This window comes from Saccopteryx leptura, chromosome 10 (genome assembly GCF_036850995.1).
Source record: "Saccopteryx leptura isolate mSacLep1 chromosome 10, mSacLep1_pri_phased_curated, whole genome shotgun sequence".
In the NCBI taxonomy this organism is placed as follows: Eukaryota; Metazoa; Chordata; class Mammalia; order Chiroptera; family Emballonuridae; genus Saccopteryx; species Saccopteryx leptura.
In genome coordinates, this window is record NC_089512.1 from 29750269 (window position 1) to 29772687 (window position 22419).

General features: G+C 41.3%; 1 protein-coding gene and 1 non-coding gene across 8 annotated transcripts; both read left to right on the top strand.

Annotated features, from left to right (window-relative positions):
* The first annotated feature begins 4211 nt into the window (after positions 1-4211).
* Positions 4212-21478, top strand: SGO1 (shugoshin 1). 7 transcript variants are annotated; one of them, XR_010747226.1, is made up of 9 exons: positions 4212-4368; positions 6035-6182; positions 6269-6465; positions 10519-10595; positions 12795-12853; positions 14262-15071; positions 17885-18074; positions 19027-19704; positions 21284-21478. XR_010747226.1 is itself a non-coding variant. In XM_066351389.1 (8 exons), exons 2-8 carry the CDS (start codon positions 6041-6043, stop codon positions 19127-19129), a joined length of 1578 nt encoding a protein of 525 aa, XP_066207486.1. In that variant the 5' UTR covers positions 4212-4368; positions 6035-6040; the 3' UTR covers positions 19130-20516. The 7 variants fall into 7 exon arrangements, 6 of the variants coding, with proteins under 6 accessions (XP_066207486.1, XP_066207490.1, XP_066207488.1 ...); XM_066351389.1 differs by lacking the exon at positions 21284-21478 and having other exon boundaries at positions 19027-20516; XM_066351393.1 differs by lacking the exon at positions 21284-21478 and having other exon boundaries at positions 6038-6182; positions 19027-20516.
* TRNAD-GUC (transfer RNA aspartic acid (anticodon GUC)) lies at positions 13579-13654 on the top strand. Its single transcript has one exon. It is a non-coding gene; the product is annotated as a tRNA-Asp (tRNA).
* Positions 21479-22419: the final 941 nt, after the last annotated feature.

Sequence of the window (22419 nt, forward strand, 5' to 3'; positions counted from 1 at the left end):
TCTCCCTTGTGCCAGAATAATTAACCATACAGCTCTGTAATGGTAGTTAAATTAGGGCAGGTGAGGTGGTTAACAGGTGATGCAGGAACATGTTGTGGGGACAACATACAAGAAGTTCAAGAGACCATGAGACTTTCAATAAATCACTTAACCTCCAAAATCTACAATTTGAAAGAGAGTGAACTAAAGAAATTAATTTATTCCAACTTTAACAGGCTTATTATTCCTCTAATGCTTTTCACTGTTTTACTGATATATGTGTTTACTAGTTCATTATGTCAACACAAAACAAAATCAAAATTAGCAATAAAATAGCATAACATTATGTTTTGTGTTGATAACATAGAGCTTTCATGGAAATGACACATCTCTGGCATGTGTGTACCCCCTCCCCTATGGCATACCTATGACAATAACAGTAAATTGACAAGAACATTATTTTCCCTGAGTACAGTACTAATTCAGAATCCTTCTCAACACAAAGTTCAACAATCATTTCTTCATTCGGTCACTTGTTCATATATTCATGCAAAAAATATTTATTTTGTGCCTCTTCTGGGATCCAATATGAAACAAAATGGACACAGCCCCTGTCTTCATAAAACTTATGCATTTTAAGAAAGGCATTGAAACAAGTAAGTTCAGTGTGATATAATGTGGCATGAAAAATGAAACATTTTTTGCCATAGTCGGTTTAGGATTTAGACTCTTCTTAAGCTCCAAGCTTAAACAAATATATGCCAGAATTTACATAGTTACCTGTAGAAGGCCTTTCGTTTACATTGGCCATTCCTATGAAAGAGAGGTTTGAAATGTTCACGATAACTGAGCACACTGCTACCCTAAGAACAGAGAAATTATTATTTATATATATATATATTATTTATTGATTGGTTTTAGAGAAAGAAGGGACGAGACAAAGACATTGATTTATTGTTCCATTTATTTATGCATTCATTGGCTGATTGTTGTATGAGCCTGGACTGGGGATCAAACCCGCAATGTTAGTGTATCAAGGGGCTACTCTAACTTATGGAAGTACCCAGCCAGATCAAAGCATTTGTAGATGGCATATTGAGGAGGACAGTTTCAATCTGATTGATTTTTCTGGTTTGCAGTTTGAATGTGAGTGACGTCAGGTGTTCCGGTGAACTCTCTGAGTGGCCTACACAAAGGTAGGAATGAAGATGGCACATATACGATCTGTTGTGGATGTCTCTGAAGTTTCTGTTGAGTTGTACCCATTTAGCTACTTAGAATGTGGGGAAAAGGAAAGTTTTAGTTTTTAGTGAGTCCAAGTCAGAGAGGGGGAGAAAATTGGATATGTTAGCTTGGAGAGTTGTAGCCAAAAACGAGGTGAAACTAGAAGAGTTCAGGATCCAGTCCAGTTTGCAGGTAGGTAACAAAACCTCAAAGACAATAAACAGGACTAGAATCTGATAATGGATACACAGTAGTTTTCTGTAGAAATACAATTTTTCTCTCCACAATCACTCTCCTTTTACCAAAGATACCCACAGTAACACTAATTCATTTGGAAAATATGTCTAGTCTCATTAAATATTGCCTAGTTATTTAAATACGTAGAGCAAAAAAATAGTAATTTTATGCATGCTGTTAGATGTAATATTTCAGTTAAAGTTTTGCTAATATTCAAGAGGCTTTACTGGCTCCCTAAGGTCAACTTTAGTTTCTTAAAATTGGTAATAATCTCAAATTAGATTTTTAATAATCTCTTTAGGCTAAAAAGCATGAAAGTTCAATGAGATTCAAAGTGAGTACACAGTTCAAAGATAAAATTGTTAAGAATTTCAAGAAGGCCACGGAACACTAAAGCAAGTGTGAAGCCAATGCCCCAGATTCAAAGGAGGTATATCATGGAAGCCATTTAGTTGGCATCCTGAACACTATGGCAACGAGGCAGAGAAAGGTAGGATGAACACACATATTACGCGTGTATCATATATTCATGTGTACACCCCACTGCCTCATCAAACTGCACTTACAAGTCACAAGTTCAAAGATAAATTATTAAGCATTTCAAGATAGCAAGAGCAGAGCGTTAAAGCAACTGCAGGGCCTTTTTGAGAACAGGTCACATTCCCTCGAATCCAGCCCTGCTCTCACCTTCCACTTCATACCCTCTAGCCTCAAGTAATTAGAAAAGCTCTCCGCTCCTTCTTTCTATATTCTTCGGCACATATGAGCCACACTGCCCAGGTGTAGTAAACTGAGGACTGGTGGAGATGATCCGGCGGGTGGCGCTGAGAGAACAAGCTGTTGTTGTCTGGACAAGGATGTTCTAATCTCATCCACTTAAATCAGGAAGGCCTGAAGTGAGGCTTAGACTAGAGTGAGGGTTTAAATGTGAGTTATCTTTTTTAAATTTATTTTTATTAAGTAGAGTAGGCACACAATCTTATAGTGGTTAATTAGTTGCAGATATATGATAGTGATTCAATATTTTTATACCTTACAATTTGATTTCCTCATTAAATGTTACTCATCTTTTTGAAAAACAACTTTATAACCAATTGAATGCCTAAATACAAAACACTTGTTTAAGTTTCATTTATCTATTGTTTTATTGTCCCAGTGAATATTTGCCAACTTTACTACAAATTGCTAAACAGGTGCTAAAGATTTAACTATGAACAAGTAGATGCAGTTCCTACCCCTTATGCAACTTGAACAAACAGGCAATGAATGACAAGTCAGTGCCACAAGGAATGCCAAGGGGGACATAGCAGGCACTAAGGACACACAAAGCAGGGTACTAACAGAGTTTTGGAGACAGATAAGGCTTCTAGAACGATTACCTCTGCAAGGACACCTGCAGCATGCCTAGGAGTTAGTGGGACTGGGGGGAGGGGACTATCTTGACAAAAAGAACAGCATGGGGAAAAGCAGCAAGAGGAATTACAAATAAAAGAAAATTTAGAAGTGGAACCAGGAACCATGGGGCACCTAGGAGTTCTTGAATGCAGTGGGCAGCCATAAAATAAGAGCTTGAGAGTCAATCATATTTCTTTCTCAAAATGACACTCTACAAAGACCCTAAAGAAGTGGAGCCAGCCCTGGCCGGTTGGCTCAGCGGTAGAGCGTCGGCCTGGCATGCAGAAGTCCCGGGTTCGATTCCCGGCCAGGGCACATAGGAGAAGCGCCCATTTGCTTCTCCACCCCCTACCCTCCTTCTTCTCTGTCTCTCTTTTACCCCCCCGCAGCCAAGGCTCCATTGGAGCAGGGATGGCCCAGGCGCTGGGGATGGCTCCTTGGCCTCTGCCCCAGGCGCCTAGAGTGGCTCTGGTCGCGACAGAGCGACGCCCCGGAGGGGCAGAGCATCGCCCCCTGGTGGGCAGAGCATCGCCCCTGGTGGGCGTGCGGGGTGGATCCTGGTCGGGCGCATGCGGGAGTCTGTCTGGCTGTCTCTCCCCGTTTCCAGCTTCAGAAAAATACAAAAAAAAAAAAAAAAAAGTGGAGCCAGCGGTGAGAGTAGGTATTTGTGCAGCTCATAGACAGGGACTAGGTGGCAGGCTGAATTACAGAATGGAGAATAGTGAGGTCTGGACGTGAGAAATACTCAGTAGAATTGACAGGACTGGGTGCCTGCCTGGACGTTGAAAGTTTAAGGGAGAAGAAAGAATCAAGAAGAAAGATTCCCCAGACTTCCAGGTCGGTCGCTGGATGGATGCTGTTATTCCCTGCGGATTAAGTAGCCAGAGGTAGCTGGGCAAAGAGAAAGAACCTGGAGCTGATTATTCCAGGTATCTGCAACTTCCTCTGTGATGTGCCGTAAACCCAAATTTTGCTCCCTATTGGCGCTCCCTAAAAGCTGCCCCCGCGCAGCAGGTTGACAGCTCGGGCGGGCAGCCACCCAAAGCGATTCTTCTCACAAGAGGGAACCCTAGAGCACACCCTCGAAGATGGGACACTGCTAATTTTAAAAAACAGGAAGCTTCTAAACGTCCACGTTACCCAACCCTCAAAGGTCCGGGAGCAGCTCCACCCCTAAAAGCCAACAACTCAAGAGCAGAAAAACGCCAAAGCAGAAGCGCAAGCAGAATAAGAGGGCCAGACTACGAACTCCGCCCTCCCGGGGCGGGGCCGTGGGTACCCGGATGTCGGTGCCGGACGAGAGTGCGTCACGCGAGGACTCCCGGAGGGGCGGGGCTCTGCCTGCGCCGTCCCCAGCCAGCCAATGGGCGAGCGCGGATGCGAATTTCGAATGTGGTGGCGGTAGTCGACGTGTGATCGGGAGCCGCGCTTTCTACCTGGAGGGTCCCGGAGTACGGGGGGCGTTCCGAGGGACGGTTCCTCGAGCCTTGGAATGTGAGGACGGAGGCAGCTGCGGCAGAAGAGGCGGCCGAGGTAACGCTGTGGACGTACCTGTGGGAGGCGGGTCTCCTGAGCCCTTTCCGGCCAGGCACGTACCCAGCGGCCCGCTGGCTCTGCGGAGAAAGCGGAGGCCGCGGGGATGGTGGCGCCGATCGGAGGCGCCGTGACCCCTGTTCCTCTTCCCCCGGGTCTGTCGTTCTAAGGTCGGTGGCCAGAAACTCAGGCTGTGGAATCGGACCGAGCGGGTGGCCTTCTCGGCCTTGCCACCCGACCCACGCCTCCCGACGGTCCGGTTTCCTCTTCTGTTCAGTAAATGGGGACCCGAACCTCCGGCCTGCAGCCTTGTGTGAACTACGGGATGTGCGAGCACAGCATGGGCGGTAGTTAAAGCCGGGCGCGGCATCGGGGCGCACAAACCCGGCAGCTGTCTGGGGTGCCGCCTCCGCTTTTGCCTGCTCGGTGCCCCGGGGAAGCCGGCCGGACCCGCGCCCCCACCCCACCCCCGGCGCCCCGGCGGCGGGAACGGGGCGAGAGGAGTGGCGGAGACCACACGCTCCAAGTCCTTTTGAATCCAGACCCCCAAACCCTCGCCGATCGAGACTGTCATCCCGCAGTGCGGCCTCGCGTCTTCTTCCTTCTCCCGACCACACCCCCTGCTAGTACCGTCCTCTGCCTACGCGGGAAATAAAACTTACGGCAAAATGTTTTGTGACCTTAAATTGATGAAATTTGATCACATTTGGTTTTTAAAATAACGAACTTGATCGGCTTAATCTGTTCGAACTTCAGAAACCACATTGTGGTAACGTGTTTTGTTTTGTTTTTTACAACCACAACGTAAGTGCTTTAAAAAATAGTTGTGCTTGCTTTATTTAAGTGAGATCTACAATATCTATTAGGCATAGAGGAAAATAAGTAAGGCCTGGAGAAAATCCTCAAGAAAAATGTAAGTTTCAGGAATATATTTGACCAAGAGGAGATGAAGAGAGCCTTTGAAGTATAAAAATTGTATATATTTATAGATTGTTGTAGGAAACAATTATTTTTTTGTAAGTTTAAGATCTGCAGAAGGGTAATCTAGGGAAGTGGTCCCCAACCTTTTTTTGGGCCAGGGACCTGTTTGATGTTAGAAATATTTTCACTGACCGGCCTTTACGGTGGGAGGGATAAATGTATCATGTGACCGAGACAAGCGCCAAGAGTGAGTCTTAGACGGATGTAACAGAGGGAATCTGGTCATTTTTAAAAAATAAAACAGCATTCAGACTTAAATATAAATAAAACGGAAATAATATAACTTATTTATTTTTTCTCTGCGGACCGCTACCGGTCCGCAGCCTGGGGATTGGGGACCACTGATCTAGGGTAAAAAAGATGTTCACGGAAAGTGGTTTGACATGCTTAGTAGCACAATACTGTTGCCCATCTGATTTGCCACATTGAAAGATTCAAGTACACTTATGTGTTAATATACCCAACAGCATATTCCTTCCCTATAAAGTACCTGAGGAAGATGATATTATGCCAAAAATATTAAGATTTAAAAGCTGCAAAATTTAGGTTTTTACTAGGTTAGTTATGTGCTTTGAACTAATTCTTCAGTTACTAAGTCTCTATTTAATCATTCTTTAGGAACAGCCTGTTTTCAACTTATTTTATATTGTCTTTTAGAAAAATAATTTTTATTTCCAATTCCTAGCAGAAGATGGCCAAGGAAAGGAGCCTCAAAAAGTCCTTTCAAGACAGTCTTGAAGAGATCAAGAAACGAATGAAAGAGAAAAGGAATAAAAACTTGGCAGAGATCAGCAAACGAAAGTCTTTTATAGTTGCGCCTTGCCAAATAACCAGTAAGATTTTCATGATGTCCTTTTGTGTCACTTTTTAAGTTTGGATTTAATAACTAATAAAACAATTTTTCTTCATCTTCTTTTAGCCAACACTTCTACTCTACTAAAAAACTACCAACACAACAACAAAATGTTAGTCTTAGCTTTGGAAAGTGAAAAGGCCAAAGTGAGAGAAGCCCAGGACATCATCCTGCAGCTGCGAAGAGAATGCTACTGCCTCACCTATCAGTTACATGCCCTGAAAGAAAAACTTACTTCACGACAGACAGAAGAACCTGCTCAGGTATTTTCATTACAAAGGCTGAATTTCTTAGGAAAAAATGGTAGAGTTATGAATTAGTAGTTTAGGTCAATTATGTTATTTAAATTGATTACTGATAACTGTTAATCGGTGCTATATATTGTAGCTTTTCTATGTAGTTTTGCTCCGTCCAGTGGGGTTTTATAAGTGCTTTGAGAATCATTTTTACTTGCTAGCTGGCTAAATAAAGAAGATGATACATGATTTCCCAAACAAGAAATATCCTGAACATCTTTCCATCCTTAGTCTGATTCTGTCTGTGTCCAAGAATATATAGAAGGGCCAGACGAAATATGACAGACATGGAGAAAGCAAGCTTGGTTTAGAGTAGCCTTTTTGTCTCATTGCACGTTAATCCTGAGAAGAGGAATGATGAGCCGGTTTCTTTCCTTTTCCCAGAAGCCACCGCCAGGGTAACTCATGGGGCAGAGAGAGAAAAGCAGTGTTGAGTGTCAGGTTTTAACAGAATTTTACTTTCTTCCCTGGTGGCCATTTGTTTGCTGTGCCAGTGAAGACAGTTGTGTTAGACCAGAAAGAAAGCCAGATCATAGTGACCAGGATCAGGATATGGACCTGAGAAAGGAATTTGTCACCTCTCTGTTGACAGGGCTAAGTGAAAGAGTTGCTTCCCTGCAAGTAAGGTGATTCCACATTTTTTCTATGTGTGATAAGTAGACTATATAGATATAAGTGATATAGACTGTATGTGATACATAGATGTATATGTACACACCCACGAACAGATACACACACATGCATTATATACAGTGTAGTATAGAATTATGCCTGTAAAGATTAAATTATTTCTTTACCTTTGTGTGAGGGTTAAATTATATAATAAAAAATTTTTTCTTTTCCTTGTCTGTCGACTAGTGAGGGAAAACATTCTTCCAAAGATACTTGAATCTTCTTCTTTTTCCAAAGTTTTTGCTAAAATTACATATAGAATAGCATAAAATAAGTACTTTGAGATAATCACAAAATACTAGAAGCAAAATTCTGTTACTACAAGCCTTTGCCATTTATCAATGATTTTTTGAGTATTTATTGAAACATAAGTGACTGGGCGGAAGTATTCTTAGCATTTAAAACATGAGTTTGTTTTCTGCCATATCCTTGTTGCATGTCATTCATTTTCAAACATCACACTGCACTAATGCCTTCATGTTTAACAAGTCAATTTAGCAGTGATGGAGAAGCTTAAAATGCTTTAATAAGAAGATGCTTTAATTAATCAGAAATTAACTTCTAATAGTCTTTTGTTCCCTACATTTTATAATAGGTCTTTTTAATAATGTTTTTTAATTATATCACTCTGTAGGTAAATTAGTCTCCCTTAGTTACCCAATAATAATACTTAGAACATTAACTAGACTGATAATAAATTTAAAACTTTCTTTTTTTAATTGATTTTAGAGAGAAGGGAATGGGGGGGGGGGGAGACAGGAACATCTTTCCTGTATGTGCCCTGATGGGGGATCGAACTGGCAACCTCTGTACCTTGGGGTGATGCTCTGACCATCTGAGCTATACAGCCAGAGCTAAATTTAAAACTTTTAACAGGAGTAAATTTCTAGTTGTTTTGTTTCTAATGAACAATTTTGGCCTGCCCATTCATTATAACATTGGCATATTATATGTGTACCAAATTTCAAAAAATAACTGAAGTGAATTAGAATGACTTCTAAGGAATCAGACTGGAACTCTCACCTTCCTAGTAAAAGTCTGCAAATCCTGTTCTCCATCTTTCCTCTTGTTGCTGTGGCAGCTGCTGCTCCCATCAAAGACCAAGCCGTCCCCTTGTGCATCAGTCCCCTTTCGTTTCGTCTGCCTAGGGCTTTGCTTCTGAAAGTTTGTACTTTCTTCCCACATTTATCTCCCTTTCTGCTAAATCATTCTACGTATCATACAAATGTGTTTTATAATTTCTTACCTTAAGAGGAAAAGAGTATAAACAAAACTTTTCCTGATCTCATCGATATCTGCTTATTTCTCTGCTCCATTCACAGAACTTATCCAAAGAGAACAGAGCACTTAATGTCTTCACATCTTCAGCTTCTGTTCACTTTTGAACTCACTCTTATCTGGCCTTTATTCATGCCATTCTATTGTCACAGTATGTCAAGGTCAGCAAAACTTTCATGTTGCCAAGTTCAGTGGTCACTTTCTTCTTGACTGAAGTAATAACACAGAGTTTACACCAGGGGTCTCAAACTCGCGGGCCGTATGCGGCCCGCCGAACAATTTTGTGCAGCCCGCAGACTAATCCACGAAGTTCAAAATATTTTGGATAAAATTAAGTAAGCCTAGGGGCCTACTTATATTTTTCATTTCTCTAGCATCCTAGCTAGATATTAGGCTTAGTTAACAGCAGTTGTGATGCGAACTACAGTTTCTGGTCATTTTGTGACACTGAGTAAACTGCATGTACGATTGTGCTTGTTGTACTGATTTTTTTTTGTTTTCAACTGCAGTGAGAAAAGTGTTGCGTAACAGTTGCCTTTTGTAGATCTAGTGCGGCCCGCCTAACGGCTGTGATCTTGCTCTGCGGCCCACATGCTGAGTTGAGTTTGAGACCCCTGGTTTACACTTTGCTAGAAATACTTTGACCACTTAGCTCTCATCATATTCTCCTAGTTCTCTTTCTACCTTTCTCTGGCTGTTCTACACAGTCTCTTGCTGGCTTCTTTTAAATGTCAAGTATCCTAGACCCATTTTATCTATTCCCATAGCTTTAAGTACTATCTGCCAGTAATTTCCCACTTTATAGATCAAGACCTACACACACACAGTGCAACTATTTGATATATCCACTTAAAAATTTATAAAGGATCTCAAATATATTTTGTACAATTAAAACTATTTCTCCTCCCACCAAAGATATTGTGTACTTCTACTTTTCTCCATAAGTCTTACCCATTTGTTAACTCAAAACCCTAAGGAGCTATCCTCTTCCTCATTGTCTCCACCTCCACCTCTGGTCTGTCTGAGTGCACTTCACTATCCCAAGACCTGGCCCCATTTTAATCCATGTTTCACACAGTGGCCAGACTCATCTTTTTAAAACGTAGATCGTTTACTTTCCTGTTTAATATTTGAGTGACTTCCCATCACACTTAGACTAAAATACAAACTTACAGCTTCCAAAGTCCGGCCTCGACATACACATTTACTGTTCTTCTCAGTGATGACACCCCAGGAACAATGGTCTTTCTTTTCTAAACAGCAGGGTTTTCCTACATCATGATTTTTGTATTTGCTGTTTCTATGGCTTTCTCTTTGCCCTGCACTTTCCGGGGCTCCCTTGCATTCTTCTGATTTCAGATGAAAGTCACCCTCTCTAAAAGAGCCTCTACCTCAATTACTGTCACTTCACCTTGAGTATTTCCTTCATAGACTTAACACTCTGAAATTATTTATATATGTGTCTTCTAAAAATTTTTCTTACGAGAGTATAAATTTTAAGAGGGTAGGACTACCTTTTTTTTTTTTTGTATTTTTCTGAAGCTAGAAATGGGTAGAGACAGTCAGACAGACTCTCACATGCGCCTGACCGGGATCCACCCCGCACACTCACCAGGGGGTGACGCTCTGCCCACCAGAGGGTGACGCTCTGCCCCTCCGGGACGTAGCTCTGCCGCAACCAGAGCCACTCTAGCGCCTGGGGCAGAGGCCAAGAAGCCATCCCCAGCGCCCAAGCCATCTTTGCTCCAGTGGAGCCTCAGCTGCGGGAGGGGAAGAGAGAGACAGAGGAAGGAGAGGGGGAGGGGTGGAGAAGCAGATGGGCGCTTCTCCTGTGTGCCCTGGCCGGAGATCGAACCCGGGACTTCTGCATGCCAGGCCGACGCTCTACCACTGAGCCAACCGGCCAGGGCAGGACTACCTTTTTTTATGTGGCTACTATAGACCCAGTTCCTAGAACAGCGTGTGACACCATGATAGACTGTCCAAAAGTATTTATTTTTTAATAAATGAATGCTTTGTTATGAATATTTCAGTTTTACTAGTGTTTTCTTTCTTTTAATACATTAATAGAACCATGAAGTAAGTTCCTCTGGAATGGACTCCAACGGTGACTACCACTCCGGGGATTTTTCTGGCAAGGATCTACCGTTAGTATCAAATTTGTTGTTACGCTTATTCATACCAAAGGAGATGTAATTCTGTGATCCATTTATGAAAGGGAATTTGCTCATATGAAAGGGATTGACTCATATTTTGACTCTGATGGTCTCTCTACTGAGAATATATTTAAGAAAATTTGATTTGCTGAAATTCTGTTATATATAGCCAAACCAAATCTTTCTTATACCTTTTTGATGTCTAAGGATAAGAAGCTTTTCTAGAACTTTTAAATCATTCCCTTTGGTTATATTTTTCTTATTCGTTTATTTATATTTTTTAGTAGAAAGAGAGTAGGACACACAGAGATGGGAAGGGAGAGAGATGAGAAGCATAAATTATCAGTTTTTTGTTACAACGCCTTAGTTGTTCATTGATTGCTTTCTCATATGTGCCTTGACTGGGGGGTTACAGCAGAGCGAGTGACCCCTTGCTCAAGTAAGCGACCTTGGGCTTCAAACCAATGACCTTTGGGCTCAAGCCAGTGACCATGGGGTCATGTCTGTGATCCCACGCTCAGGCCAGAGACCCCGTGCTCAAGCTGGATGAGCCCACGCTCAAGCCAGTGACCTCAGGCCGATGCTTTATCCACTGTGCCACCAGCGGGTCAGGCAAAACCAATTTTTTTTTTAAAGTAAAACGTGGGGAGGCAGAGATAGATTCCCGCATGCGCCCCGACCGGGATCCACCTGGCAAGCCCCTTACCAGGCGATGCTCTGCCCATCTGGGGCCGCTGCTCAGTTGCTTGGCAAGCGCCTGAGGAGGAGGCCATGGAGCCATCTTCAGTACCCGGGGCCCACTTTGCTCGAACCATTTGAGCCATGGCTGCAGGTACGGAAGAAAGAGTGATAGAAAGAAAGAGGGGAGTGACAGATGGTCACTTCTCCTGTGTGTCCTGACTGGGGATCAAACCCAGTACTTCCACATGCCAGGCCAGTGCTCTACTGCTGAGCTAACCAGCCGGGGTCCCAACTTATTCTTAAATATAATCAGATCCCATAAACCCTCTTGCCCTTCTCTTGAATCAAGTGTACTTTGTTTACTTATGAATTCTTGAGGTATAATTGTATATAGTGAAATACACAGATGTTAATTATACAGTTCAGTGAGTATGGCTAATGTATAGTCAAATCAAAACCTCAATTAAGATACAGAGCATCACCATCCATCCAGCCTGGGGCTCCTCGGTCTTAACACTGTTGACATTTGGGGCCAGACATTCTCTGTTGTAGAGCTGCCCTAAGCATTGTGGGATATTTAGCAACATCCTTGGCCTCTACCTACTATATGCCAGTAGCACTCCTTTCCCGTTGTTATGAAAACCAAAAAAGTCTACAGGCATTGCCAAATATCCCCTGGGGGCGGGGGGGGGGGCGTAACTGTCCTTAAGTCCAAACTCCTGCCATAAACCATTTTCTCAGGTCCCTATTGAGTCTGTCCCCTGTCCTCATGGATGTAGTCACTAATATGATTTCTATCCCCATGTTAATTTTAATAATTCTAAAACTGTTGAACTTTAACATTTGACAAAATATTTATGTATTAGGCAAAAAGTAAGGTGAACTAATTGAATCTTAAAAGATTTCTAAAATTGTTACTAGTTTGTTACTGTAACTGTTGCCTCTAAACCTATATTTAAATTTTGATGTATAAAGGTGAAAATTCTCTACAGTAAATAAAGAATAAAGTTATAATAAAAATGAAATAGCCAGTAATAGTATTAGAGCATAAAGTTTCTTTTTCCATGCAACAAAGAGGGACAAGAACTTTTTAAAAAACGAACAGTGGTAACTTCAGAAGAGTCGGTAGTTAAGCATTATATAAGCAGGTACTACCAGAAAAATCACAGCTCAGGCTCCTAAAGAGGTGACTAATCGAACTTCGTTTCTAAGTCAATTCTGATTGGCTGTTCCATGAAATGATGAGTTATGGCATGCTTTAAAGATGAACTATCCAATTTGATATGTTAGTTATTTCAGTAGGAGTTGAATGTCAGTCACAACAGTTTCTATGTAATCAGTGTAAATGTTTTTTGGTTTCTTTTGATGTAGAACAGATGTACTGATTTAGAATGGAATTATGAAATAATACTAAAGAAAATTTTAAAATTTAATTTTAAGAAAATCTTAAATTTGTTCTTGTTACATAATTGTTAATTAAATTTCTATTTTTCAATGGTATCTTCTAAGGCAAGCTCCTCTTCAGGAAGCTAACCTTCCAGGACAAGGAGAGTCATTCCAGACAGAAGGTAATTCAAGTGAAAATCTGACAATATAATTAAGGGCAAAGTGAGGTCTTTGAGAACAAATTACGTAATTAGATTCCTCCAGTTTTCCTTTTTAACTTTTTAAGTCTTCTCACCTGGTATTTTTCTGCTCAAAGCAAGTCTGTTTATTTTACACAGAATAATAAGAGTTTTAAATACATCCATTTATTTTGCCAATTCTATAATTAGAAACCTTGGCTATAACTATGGCTATGGCTGCAATTTACTGAGCCTAACAATGTGTGAAGTTCTGCGTCAGGCATTTTACATACATTGTCCACTTATCTTTCACAACAACCTTGCAACCTAGGGCCAGTCAGTCCCATTTCATACAGACTCAGAAGTCTATTATCCCATAAGAAGTAACCCACATAGTAAGAATTAAGGTTTAAACTCAAAGTGACCTCCAAAGCCATGCCTGTCTTTCTGCTTTTAAATCGATGTGTCCCTATTCTCAAAAATCAGTCCTCTGCTTGAACCAAACTTTGAAGAAGGGAAAGCATTTGAATAAGCAGCACCAAATATCCTCACTTTTTAAAAAAATACAAACTATATTTCTTACCTGAAAGGCTTTCCAATTATCCCAATTTTACTCATTTCTCAAAGAACTTAGCTCCCAGTTTGTTGGTGTATTTGTCCTATTTTGGAATATGAGGTTCTTTTCCTTTCAGTCATCTACCCACTCTGCTTACAAAAACTAGATTCTTGCCCTGGCCGGTTGGCTCAGTGGTAGAGCGTCGGCCTGTCGTGCAGGAGTCCCGGGTTCGATTCCCGGCCAGGGCACACAGTAGAAGAGCCCATCTGCTTCTCCACACCCCCCCCCCTCTTCCTCTCTGTCTCTCTCTTCCCCTCCCGCAGCCGAGGTTCCATTGGAGCAAAAAGATGACCCGGGCGCTGGGGATGGCTCCTTGGCCTCTGCCCCAGGCGCTAGAGTGGCTCTGGTAGCGACAGAGCAACGCCCCGGATGGGCAGAGCATCGCCCCCTGGTGGGCGTGCCAGGTGGATCCCGGTCGGGCGCATGCGGGAGTCTGCCTGACTGCTTCCCCGTTTCCAGCTTCAGAAAAAGAAAAAAAAAACAAAACTAGTTTCTTTTGAAATATTCCCTAATTTTTGTGAGCAGTATAGTTATTCTTTAAATAAGGGGCACATAAAACCCCAAGTTAGAATATTTTTGTAGGCTATATAAAATTCTTCTATAGTTCACATCAAAGCTATCAATCGTTGTGAAATAAATTGATAATATTAGTTTCCCAGATTTTTATTTATATAGTAAATGTGGGGAAACTATAGAATGACTTTTCATTTATTCTATTTTTTACTTTGAGTTCTAAGATTCTTGAAATTAAAATCTCCATAAAGTAAAACTTTTTCTTGTTTTTTTAATTCTCAGAGCAAATATCTACTGTTCCTCATGAGAGACTGGGGTTTGATTTCGATTCAGATGAAGATAAATCTATTGATAAGACCTTACCTAGAACTGTATCTCTCCGTCGCAATTTGAAGAAACAGTTGAATAATCAACACCAATTCAACACCTTGGATAATTTTGAAATCAGTCATATATCAGAACAGTCTTTTGGATTGGAAACAATTAGGTTTGTGGACCCACTAGTAAACATGTACGTGTCTGAAAACGTGGAAGAAAATGTTTGTCAGTGGAACAAGGATCAAATTAACTTATCACCAAAGCTGATTCACCCAGAAAGATCTGCTAAAACAAAAGAAGACATTTTAGAGTATAAATCTGAGCAAACTAAAAATAAACATAGAGATGCACAAGGAAGAAAAAGAGAAGAGAAAAAAAAAGCTAACAGAAGGAAATCAAAATTGGGATCTAAGTATAAACGGAGCAAAAGTAAAAATAAAAAACCTGTTTCCAAAAAAAAGGTGGATAATTTTATCTCTTCCAATGACGCTTACAATTTTAATTCGGAAGAAGGCATTCATCTCACTCCTTTCCGACAGAAAATGACCAACGATTCTGAGAGAGAAACCAGCAATGTGTCCGACGTGAGCAGCTGTGAGTCAGATGATTGGGGAGACGATTCTGATGACCTCTATGTGCCCACTTGCAAGAACATTCAGAGTCTCACCAGCGAACCAGACAGGAGCCCAGCCACCAGGCCTCGCTCTAAAAGGGCACTGAGAGGTCGGAAGGAAAAAGAGGTGGAGGATTCTCAGCCAGCAGAGACTCCGACCAGTAAGTGATCTACTGGTTTGCCCGCATTTTTAATGTTTATGATAAATGATCATTCCTGGTGCTTATATACTGTACTTACCATCTGTTTCTCCGGGAGAGCTTAGAGACCTGCCATCTGTCTCTCTGGGAGAAGTAACAGTCAGCTTAAATAGTGGGGGCCCAGGGTGGAAATCACAGTCGTGTTGCTCTGAACTGCTTTAAACTAATTTAAATCCTCTTTCAGAACAAACGGTGGGGGGACGTAGAAGAGGTGCGGGGGGACGTAGAAGAGGTGCGGGGGGGACGTAGAAGAGGTGCGGCGGGACGTAGAAGAGGTGCGGGGGGACGTAGAAGAGGTGCGGGGGGACGTAGAAGAGGTGCGGCGGGACGTAGAAGAGGTGCGGGGGGACGTAGAAGAGGTGCGGGGGGACGTAGAAGAGGTGCGGGGGGACGTAGAAGAGGTGCGGGGGGACGTAGAAGAGGTGCGGGGGGACGTAGAAGAGGTGCGGGGGGACGTAGAAGAGGTGTGGGAGGAATAGATGGGGACGGAAGAGGACCTGACTTGAGTGGTGAGCACACAGTACGATGTACAGTTGATGTGTTCTAGAATTGTACACCTGAAACCTGTGTGATCGTATTAACCAATGTCACCCTAATAAATTACTTAAGTTTTTTTTTTAAAGAAGAACACGCCCTGGCCGGCTGGCTCAGCGGTAGAGCGTCGGCCTAGCGTGCGGAGGACCCGGGTTCGATTCCCGGCCAGGGCACATAGGAGAAGCGCCCATTTGCTTCTCCACCCCTCCGCCGCGCTTTCCTCTCTGTCTCTCTCTTCCCCTCCCGCAGCCAAGGCTCCATTGGAGCAAAGATGGCCCGGGCGCTGGGCATGGCTCTGTGGCCTCTGCCTCAGGCGCTAGAGTGGCTCTGGTCGCAATATGGCGACGCCCAGGATGGGCAGAGCATCCCCCCCTGGGGGGCAGAGCACCGCCCCTGGTGGGCGTGCCGGGTGGATCCCGGTCGGGCGCATGCGGGAGTCTGTCTGACTGTCTATCCCCGTTTCCAGCTTCAGAAAAATGAAAAAAAAAAAAAAAAAAAAAAAAAAGAACACATACTATGCTCACAAAAATGAGGGGATATTTTATAGTTTCATATTCATTTTGAAACATCCCCTCATTTTTGTGAGCCGTAGAGTTGAGGAAGCATTTTTACTTTCAGTAAATGAAGCCTTCCAAGACAAGGAAAACACTTTTTTTTGAAGTTAAGTTGAATTAAAGTATCTTTTATATACTCACTTGAAACATCCCCCTTGAATGAAAAATTAAACTTAAATCCAGTGACTATCATTTTAATGTTTTTGCTTATATTTTCATATTCGATTAGACAGGAACCATGCTTTTAAATAATTTACTAGTTCATAAATTATTATTTAGGCTAATAAGACCAAAAAAGCACTTTCCTCAATTGATGGGCTTATTATTCTATTTATTTGTTTGTTCTGAAAAAGAGAGGGACAGACAGGTACAGACAGGAAAGCAGAGAGATGAGAAGCATCAATTCTTCGTTGCAACTCTTTAGTCTCCTTAGTTGTTTATTGATTGCTTTCTCATATGTGCCTTGACCAGGGACTGCAGCAGAGTGACCTCTTCCTCAAGTCAGCGACTCTGAGCTCAAGCCAGAGACCATGGGGTCATGTCTGTGATCCCACACTCCAGCCAGCAACCCCGCGCTCAAGCCGATGATGGGCTTAGTATTGTTTTATAAGATATTTATAGCCCTGGCTGGTGGCTCAGTTAATAAAGCATGCTCCCAGGGCATGGAGGTTGCGAGTTTGATCCCTGGCCAGGGCATGTACAAGTATACATTTGAAAATTTCTGTGAGTTTTTAAAAGAAAAGGTACATTCTAAATAGTGTTCATCGAAGTGTGGTTCCTGAACCTTCAACATCAGCTTTGCCTGGAAATTTCTTACAACCGCAGAATCTCAGGCTGTCCCCGTGCATACTCTTGAGTCAGAATCTGCACCTTTTCCACAAGTTCCTGGGGGATTTGTACATAACTTTAGACTTTCCAGAATACAACAACTGATCTGATGGTACTGCTTAACCATATTTTCCAAATTGAAAATTAGAATAATTAGTACAGTATGCTTATGTGGGGGGAAAAATAAATATTTGCAACACAGATAACTCTGGAGAACAGGTCACTAAATATAAAGTCATTTTACAGATACAGTTTAGTTTTTCTTGGGGAATGATTTGTTTTTTAAAGCTATTGGAAGAGCTGGTTTGTCTTGCAGTGCCCTTACTGTATGCTAGCTATCAGTCTCCCAATGTAAATGTAGTTACAAAGTAGAATAATCTGGATGCCTATGACAGGAAAAACATTGGGTAACCTTTCACCTACTAGCTTTCCTGAAGGAAACCACGTTTCTCCTGGTTTACAGAGCATGATTTAGAGTTCTCATTTACTTAATAGAATGAGTTTAAGTAGCTTTATAAGGCTATAATGAAGCCACTTTGGCACTGAAAGAGGCCTTGATGATTCTGAAAGGCAAGGTGTGACTAAAATGGAATTCCAGTTTAATTCATTATGCCCAAGTATCCTAGAAAAATTTTATTTTTTTTAATTATTGAGACTTTAAACTATTGTGTCAGTTCTTCACATCTACAATATTTCAGTATTATCTGGGACGAAAAAATGATGAACAAGTTACAAAAATCTATATTATAAAGTGCTGGATTTTGTATACATTTAGGATATGTAATTACATACAATATTATTTCCCCTGGGTGTTTTCTTGGGGGGAGAACCCATATTCAGTAAATGTTGTTTTTGTAGGTGCAGTGCCTGAAACCCACCAGTCCCCTCATTTAAGCCTGAAGGATGTCACCAATATCCCCTTGTGTCCTGAAGTGAAATTGAGAAAACTTTCTCTTTCTCCAAAAGAGAATAAAGACAGTCCAGCAGTGTGTCTGCCTAAGCGTAGGTGCACAACCAGCGTGAACTATAAGGAACCCACACTCGCTTCGTAAGTAATTTGTGGAAACTCACTTTTTATTTATTTATTTTTAATTGAGAGGCGGGGAGGAAGAAAGAGAGATTCCCACATGTGCCCCAACTGGGATCCACCTGGCAAGCCCCCTACCCAGTGATACCCTGCCCATCTAGGGTCACTGCTTCTGTTGCTCAGCAACCAAGCTACTTCAGAGCCTGAGGCGAGGCCATGGAGCCATCCTCAGCCACTCAGGGCAAACTTGCTCAAACCATTTGAGCCATGGCTGCAGAAGACAAAGAGAAAGAGAGAGAAAAGGGGGAGAGGTGGTGAAGAAGATGGTCACTTCTCCTGTGCACCCTGACTGGGAATCAAACCCAGGACTTCCACACGCTAAGCCAACATTTTACCACTAAGCCAACCAGCTAGGGCCAGAAACTTACTTTTAATGATATATTTTTGGGGGTAAGGTTATTGAACTTTATTCAAGAATGAGTCTTGCTTGACCAGGCGGTGGCGCAGTGGATAGAGCATTGGACTGGGACGCAGAGGACCCAGGTTTGAAACCCCAAGGTCACCAGCTTGAGCGTGGGCTCATCCACCTTGAGCACAGGGTCGCTAGCTTGAGCATGGGATCATAGACATGACCCCATGATCGCTGGCTTGAGCCTAAGGTTGCTGGCTTGAGCAAGGGGTCACTCCCTCTGCTATAGCGTCCCATCAAAGCATCAGTGAGCAACTAAGGTGCTACAACGAAGACTTGATGCTTCTTGTTTCACTCCCTACCTGTATGTCCCTCTGTCTCTCTCATCTCTCTCGCTAAAAAAAAAAAAAAGAAGAAGAAAAAAAAAGAATGAGTCTTATTTGAAATATAAAATTCTGGTAAAAAATTGAAGTGAGTATTAACACTGGAATATTTTACAATAACTTTTGACTAAAGAGTAAGTTAGTATTGAGGTGCTAAAGAGCTTTTCTTTTATCTTTATAGGAAACTAAGAAGAGGGGACCCTTTTACAGATTTGTGTTTCTTGAATTCTCCTATTTTCAAGCAAAAAACTCATTCCAGGCGCAGTTCTAAAAAAAAAGAATGAAGCAGAAACGATGAAGTATTTCTTGGATCTACACCCCCTTCCATTGCTCCGAGAGAGATTCTGTGAAATAGCACACAAGTGGGCTGAATTATTGCCATAAGACGTCCTCTTGATGAGACTCTAGATTATGCACTTTTCTTATAACTGTACTTTAAATATGATCTTTTTTCACAAACCTTTAATAGATTTGGCTTTTTTTTTTTAAATATAAATAACTGGACTTAGGCACTATTATAGTTAGATTTCTTATACTGCCTAAAACCTCTAGTTTTAGTCAAAATATATCTTATACCAACATTTTAGAAATTAATAATGATTATTAAAATATTTCACTGATAAGATTCTGGCCCTTTTATTTGTCCCTTTAATGAGGAATACAAGAATGATTTTTGAAAACAGGCTGAGGATCTTTTGAAACTCCTTCTATAATTGACTAAAATAAATTCTTGACATTCACAGTAGGGTATACCCTATTGTTTGTGTCTTCCTTGTACCATTATTGTATTTAATTTTTCAGATAAAATGTATATGAGCTCATGACTAGAGAATTATGGTTGCTTAGGCTGAGGGACCAGGTAAGTAACTCAACCCTGTGCTCTGGGTGTATATTGTTCAAAGTGATAATTCAGCAAAATCACTAGTTATTATATCATGGGCTTTCAGGATACTTACCTAGTCAAAAACCTCAATTGTTAAATATATGAATGCCAAGGGTTTTTTTGTACTTTTGATCAGCCAGTGAGAGGGAACTAGTTCGGTCTTGAAAGTTTGAATCCACTGCTTATCTATACCTCTAAACTTTAAAAGCACTGGAGTTGTCCATTTTTAAAGGCAATAAAATTTGTATAAGATAGTGTTTATGTTTTTCTTCAAATACTGAGGAGTGTATATCTGGTCATCTTACTTTCACTGTTCTCGTCCTTCTAGGACAATTCTCCCTCCACACTCTGGTTTTCTTTATAATCTCTGCCTGAACCCTTAGTTCCCCCACCAGGCTCTCAACCTAACTCCTCTCAGCCTTCCATTGTGGAATCTCCAGTCCATGACCAACAGATTCTGTTTTTCTGGGGAACTCTTCCAACCTTGACCTCAAATTTCCTTGACTGTATCTCCTACCTTTCTGCGTTCTGTATCATTCACGCCAAATCCTTTCCATCAGCCAGAATTTGACTCCTGACCTCCAAAGCCATGTGCTCCTTTCTGCCTTTAAACTGACATGTCCCTGTTCTCAAATAGCAGTGCTCCCGGCCTGACCTGTGGTGGCACAGCGGATAAAGCCTCGACCTGGAAATGCTGAAGTCGCCGGTTCGAAACCCTGGGCTTGCCTGGTCAAGGCACATATGGGAGTTGATGCTTCCAGCTCCTCCCCACCTTCTCTGTCTCTCTCTCCTCTCTCTCTCTCTCTCTTCCTTTCTCTCTCCTCTCTAAAATGAATAAATAAAATTAAATTTAAAAAAATTAAAAATAAATAAATAAATAAATAAAATCCTATGTTTAAAAAAAAAAAATGGCAGTGCTCCCTGATTCATCTACACTGCTTTCACATCAGTCTCTTGTTCCCACACCCCTACACCTGTTCTTTAAATTCACAAAAACTCTTGAATGGCTACCTAAATTAAAATAAAATAAAATTTAAAATTTAGCCTGACCTGCAGTGGTGCAGTAGATAAAGCATCAACCTGGAATGCTGAGGTTGCTGGTTCGAAACCCTGGGCTTGCCCGGTCCAGGCACATATGGGAGTTGATGCTTCCTACTCCTCCCCCTCTTCTCTCTTATCTCAAAAAATGAATAAAATCTTTAAAAAAAATTTTTAATTTCTCAGTCCTTGTAGCCACATTTCCAAAACTCAGTATCCACGTAGGGCTAGTGGTTAAGTTGCTCTCTTGGGGACAATGCAGATACAGAATACTTCCATCAGCACAGAATCCTCTATTGGACAGTGCCGCTGCGGGCCCGCAGTGAACAAAACACAGTATCTGGCCCAGCACAGCCCTGGCTGGCTTTTGTGTGGTCCGCAGGCTATACCTGGTTTTTTCATGTTTTTAACTGTTTGGGAAATAATCAAATCCTGGCTAATCAGTTTTGGTGATTAAAAAATGATATATTAAATTTAACCCTAATTAAGTACTCACATAAAATAACTTTGATTTCAGCTTTTTGGCCTGCAACCTCAAATATTTATTCTCCAGCCCTTCACTGGAAGTTTGTCAAATCCTGCGCCAGTCCATTTACTGCCGTCACTAGTCTTTCTCTGCTAACATTCTCTGATCTAACTTCGATTCTTCCCTTTGCTTTCTCTTCAAATCATTATTTTAAATTTGGTGATTTTCTTCTTTTAATGTTTCTGTATCCTTAGCATTTATCTGTAGACTGTTAAAAATTGTTTTGTGTTTTAACATTTTACATGAATGTTCTATTGTGTGTGTGTATATATATATATATATATATATATATCTTTTTTTTTTTTTGGTAACTGACTTGTAACTCAACCTTGTTTTTGAGATTTATCCATATTGGCAAATGTAGATTATTTTCATTGTTATACAGTATTTTGTTATATAAATCATCTTTTGAGAAACGGTTTGTTTCCACTGTTTCATTAGTACAGTCTTGCTGCAGGACTATTCTGCGTCCTCGTACACGCGTGCGTTTCCGTGAAGGGGATGGCTAGAAGTGGGGCGGCCCTCACAGTGACACAGGGAGCATATCACTCCCCCAATTGCAGTCTACATTTCCAGTTTCCCCACACAATAGCAACTGGTGTCATTGAACATTAAAAAAATGAGTGTAAAATGGTTTTTAATTTAGATTTTATTGAGTTAATTACTTGTGAAAATTCACATTTATTGATCATTCTCATTCTATGAATTGCTTGTATCTTTTGCCCACTTTCCTACTAAAACTTTTTTTTTAGTACAGGTTCTTTATATTCTAGATACTTACTCTTCTTTGTCTTTATTTACATGGGTTATAATTCCTCAGTTACTGGTTTATAATTTCCTTGTAATATTTTTTTCTGGCTCTAGAGTCATGGTAATACAATCCTCATGTTTTCTGAAAAATACCTATTTTCTGAATTTGATATTTTTCCTTAAATGTTCAACAGATTAGTGAAGCCATCTGTACCTTGAGTTCTTTGAAAAAAAGTTTTTCATTATGAATTTAGTCTATTTCATTGCAATGGGAGGTTTAGGTTTTATATTTCTTCTTTGGTCAGTTTTGCTCATTTGTCTAAGTGATAAAATGAGTCAGCATGATGTTTAAAACATTCCCTTATCCTTTTAGTATC

Coding starts and splice junctions, on each gene's coding strand:
- SGO1 (XM_066351389.1), top strand. CDS start 6,041: ATGGCCAAGGAAAGGAGCCTCAAAAAGTCCTTTCAAGACAGTCTTGAA. Junction 6,183..6,268: donor TGCGCCTTGCCAAATAACCA/GTAAGATTTTCA, acceptor ATCTTCTTTTAG/CCAACACTTCTACTCTACTA. Junction 15,072..17,884: donor GCCAGCAGAGACTCCGACCA/GTAAGTGATCTA, acceptor TTGTTTTTGTAG/GTGCAGTGCCTGAAACCCAC.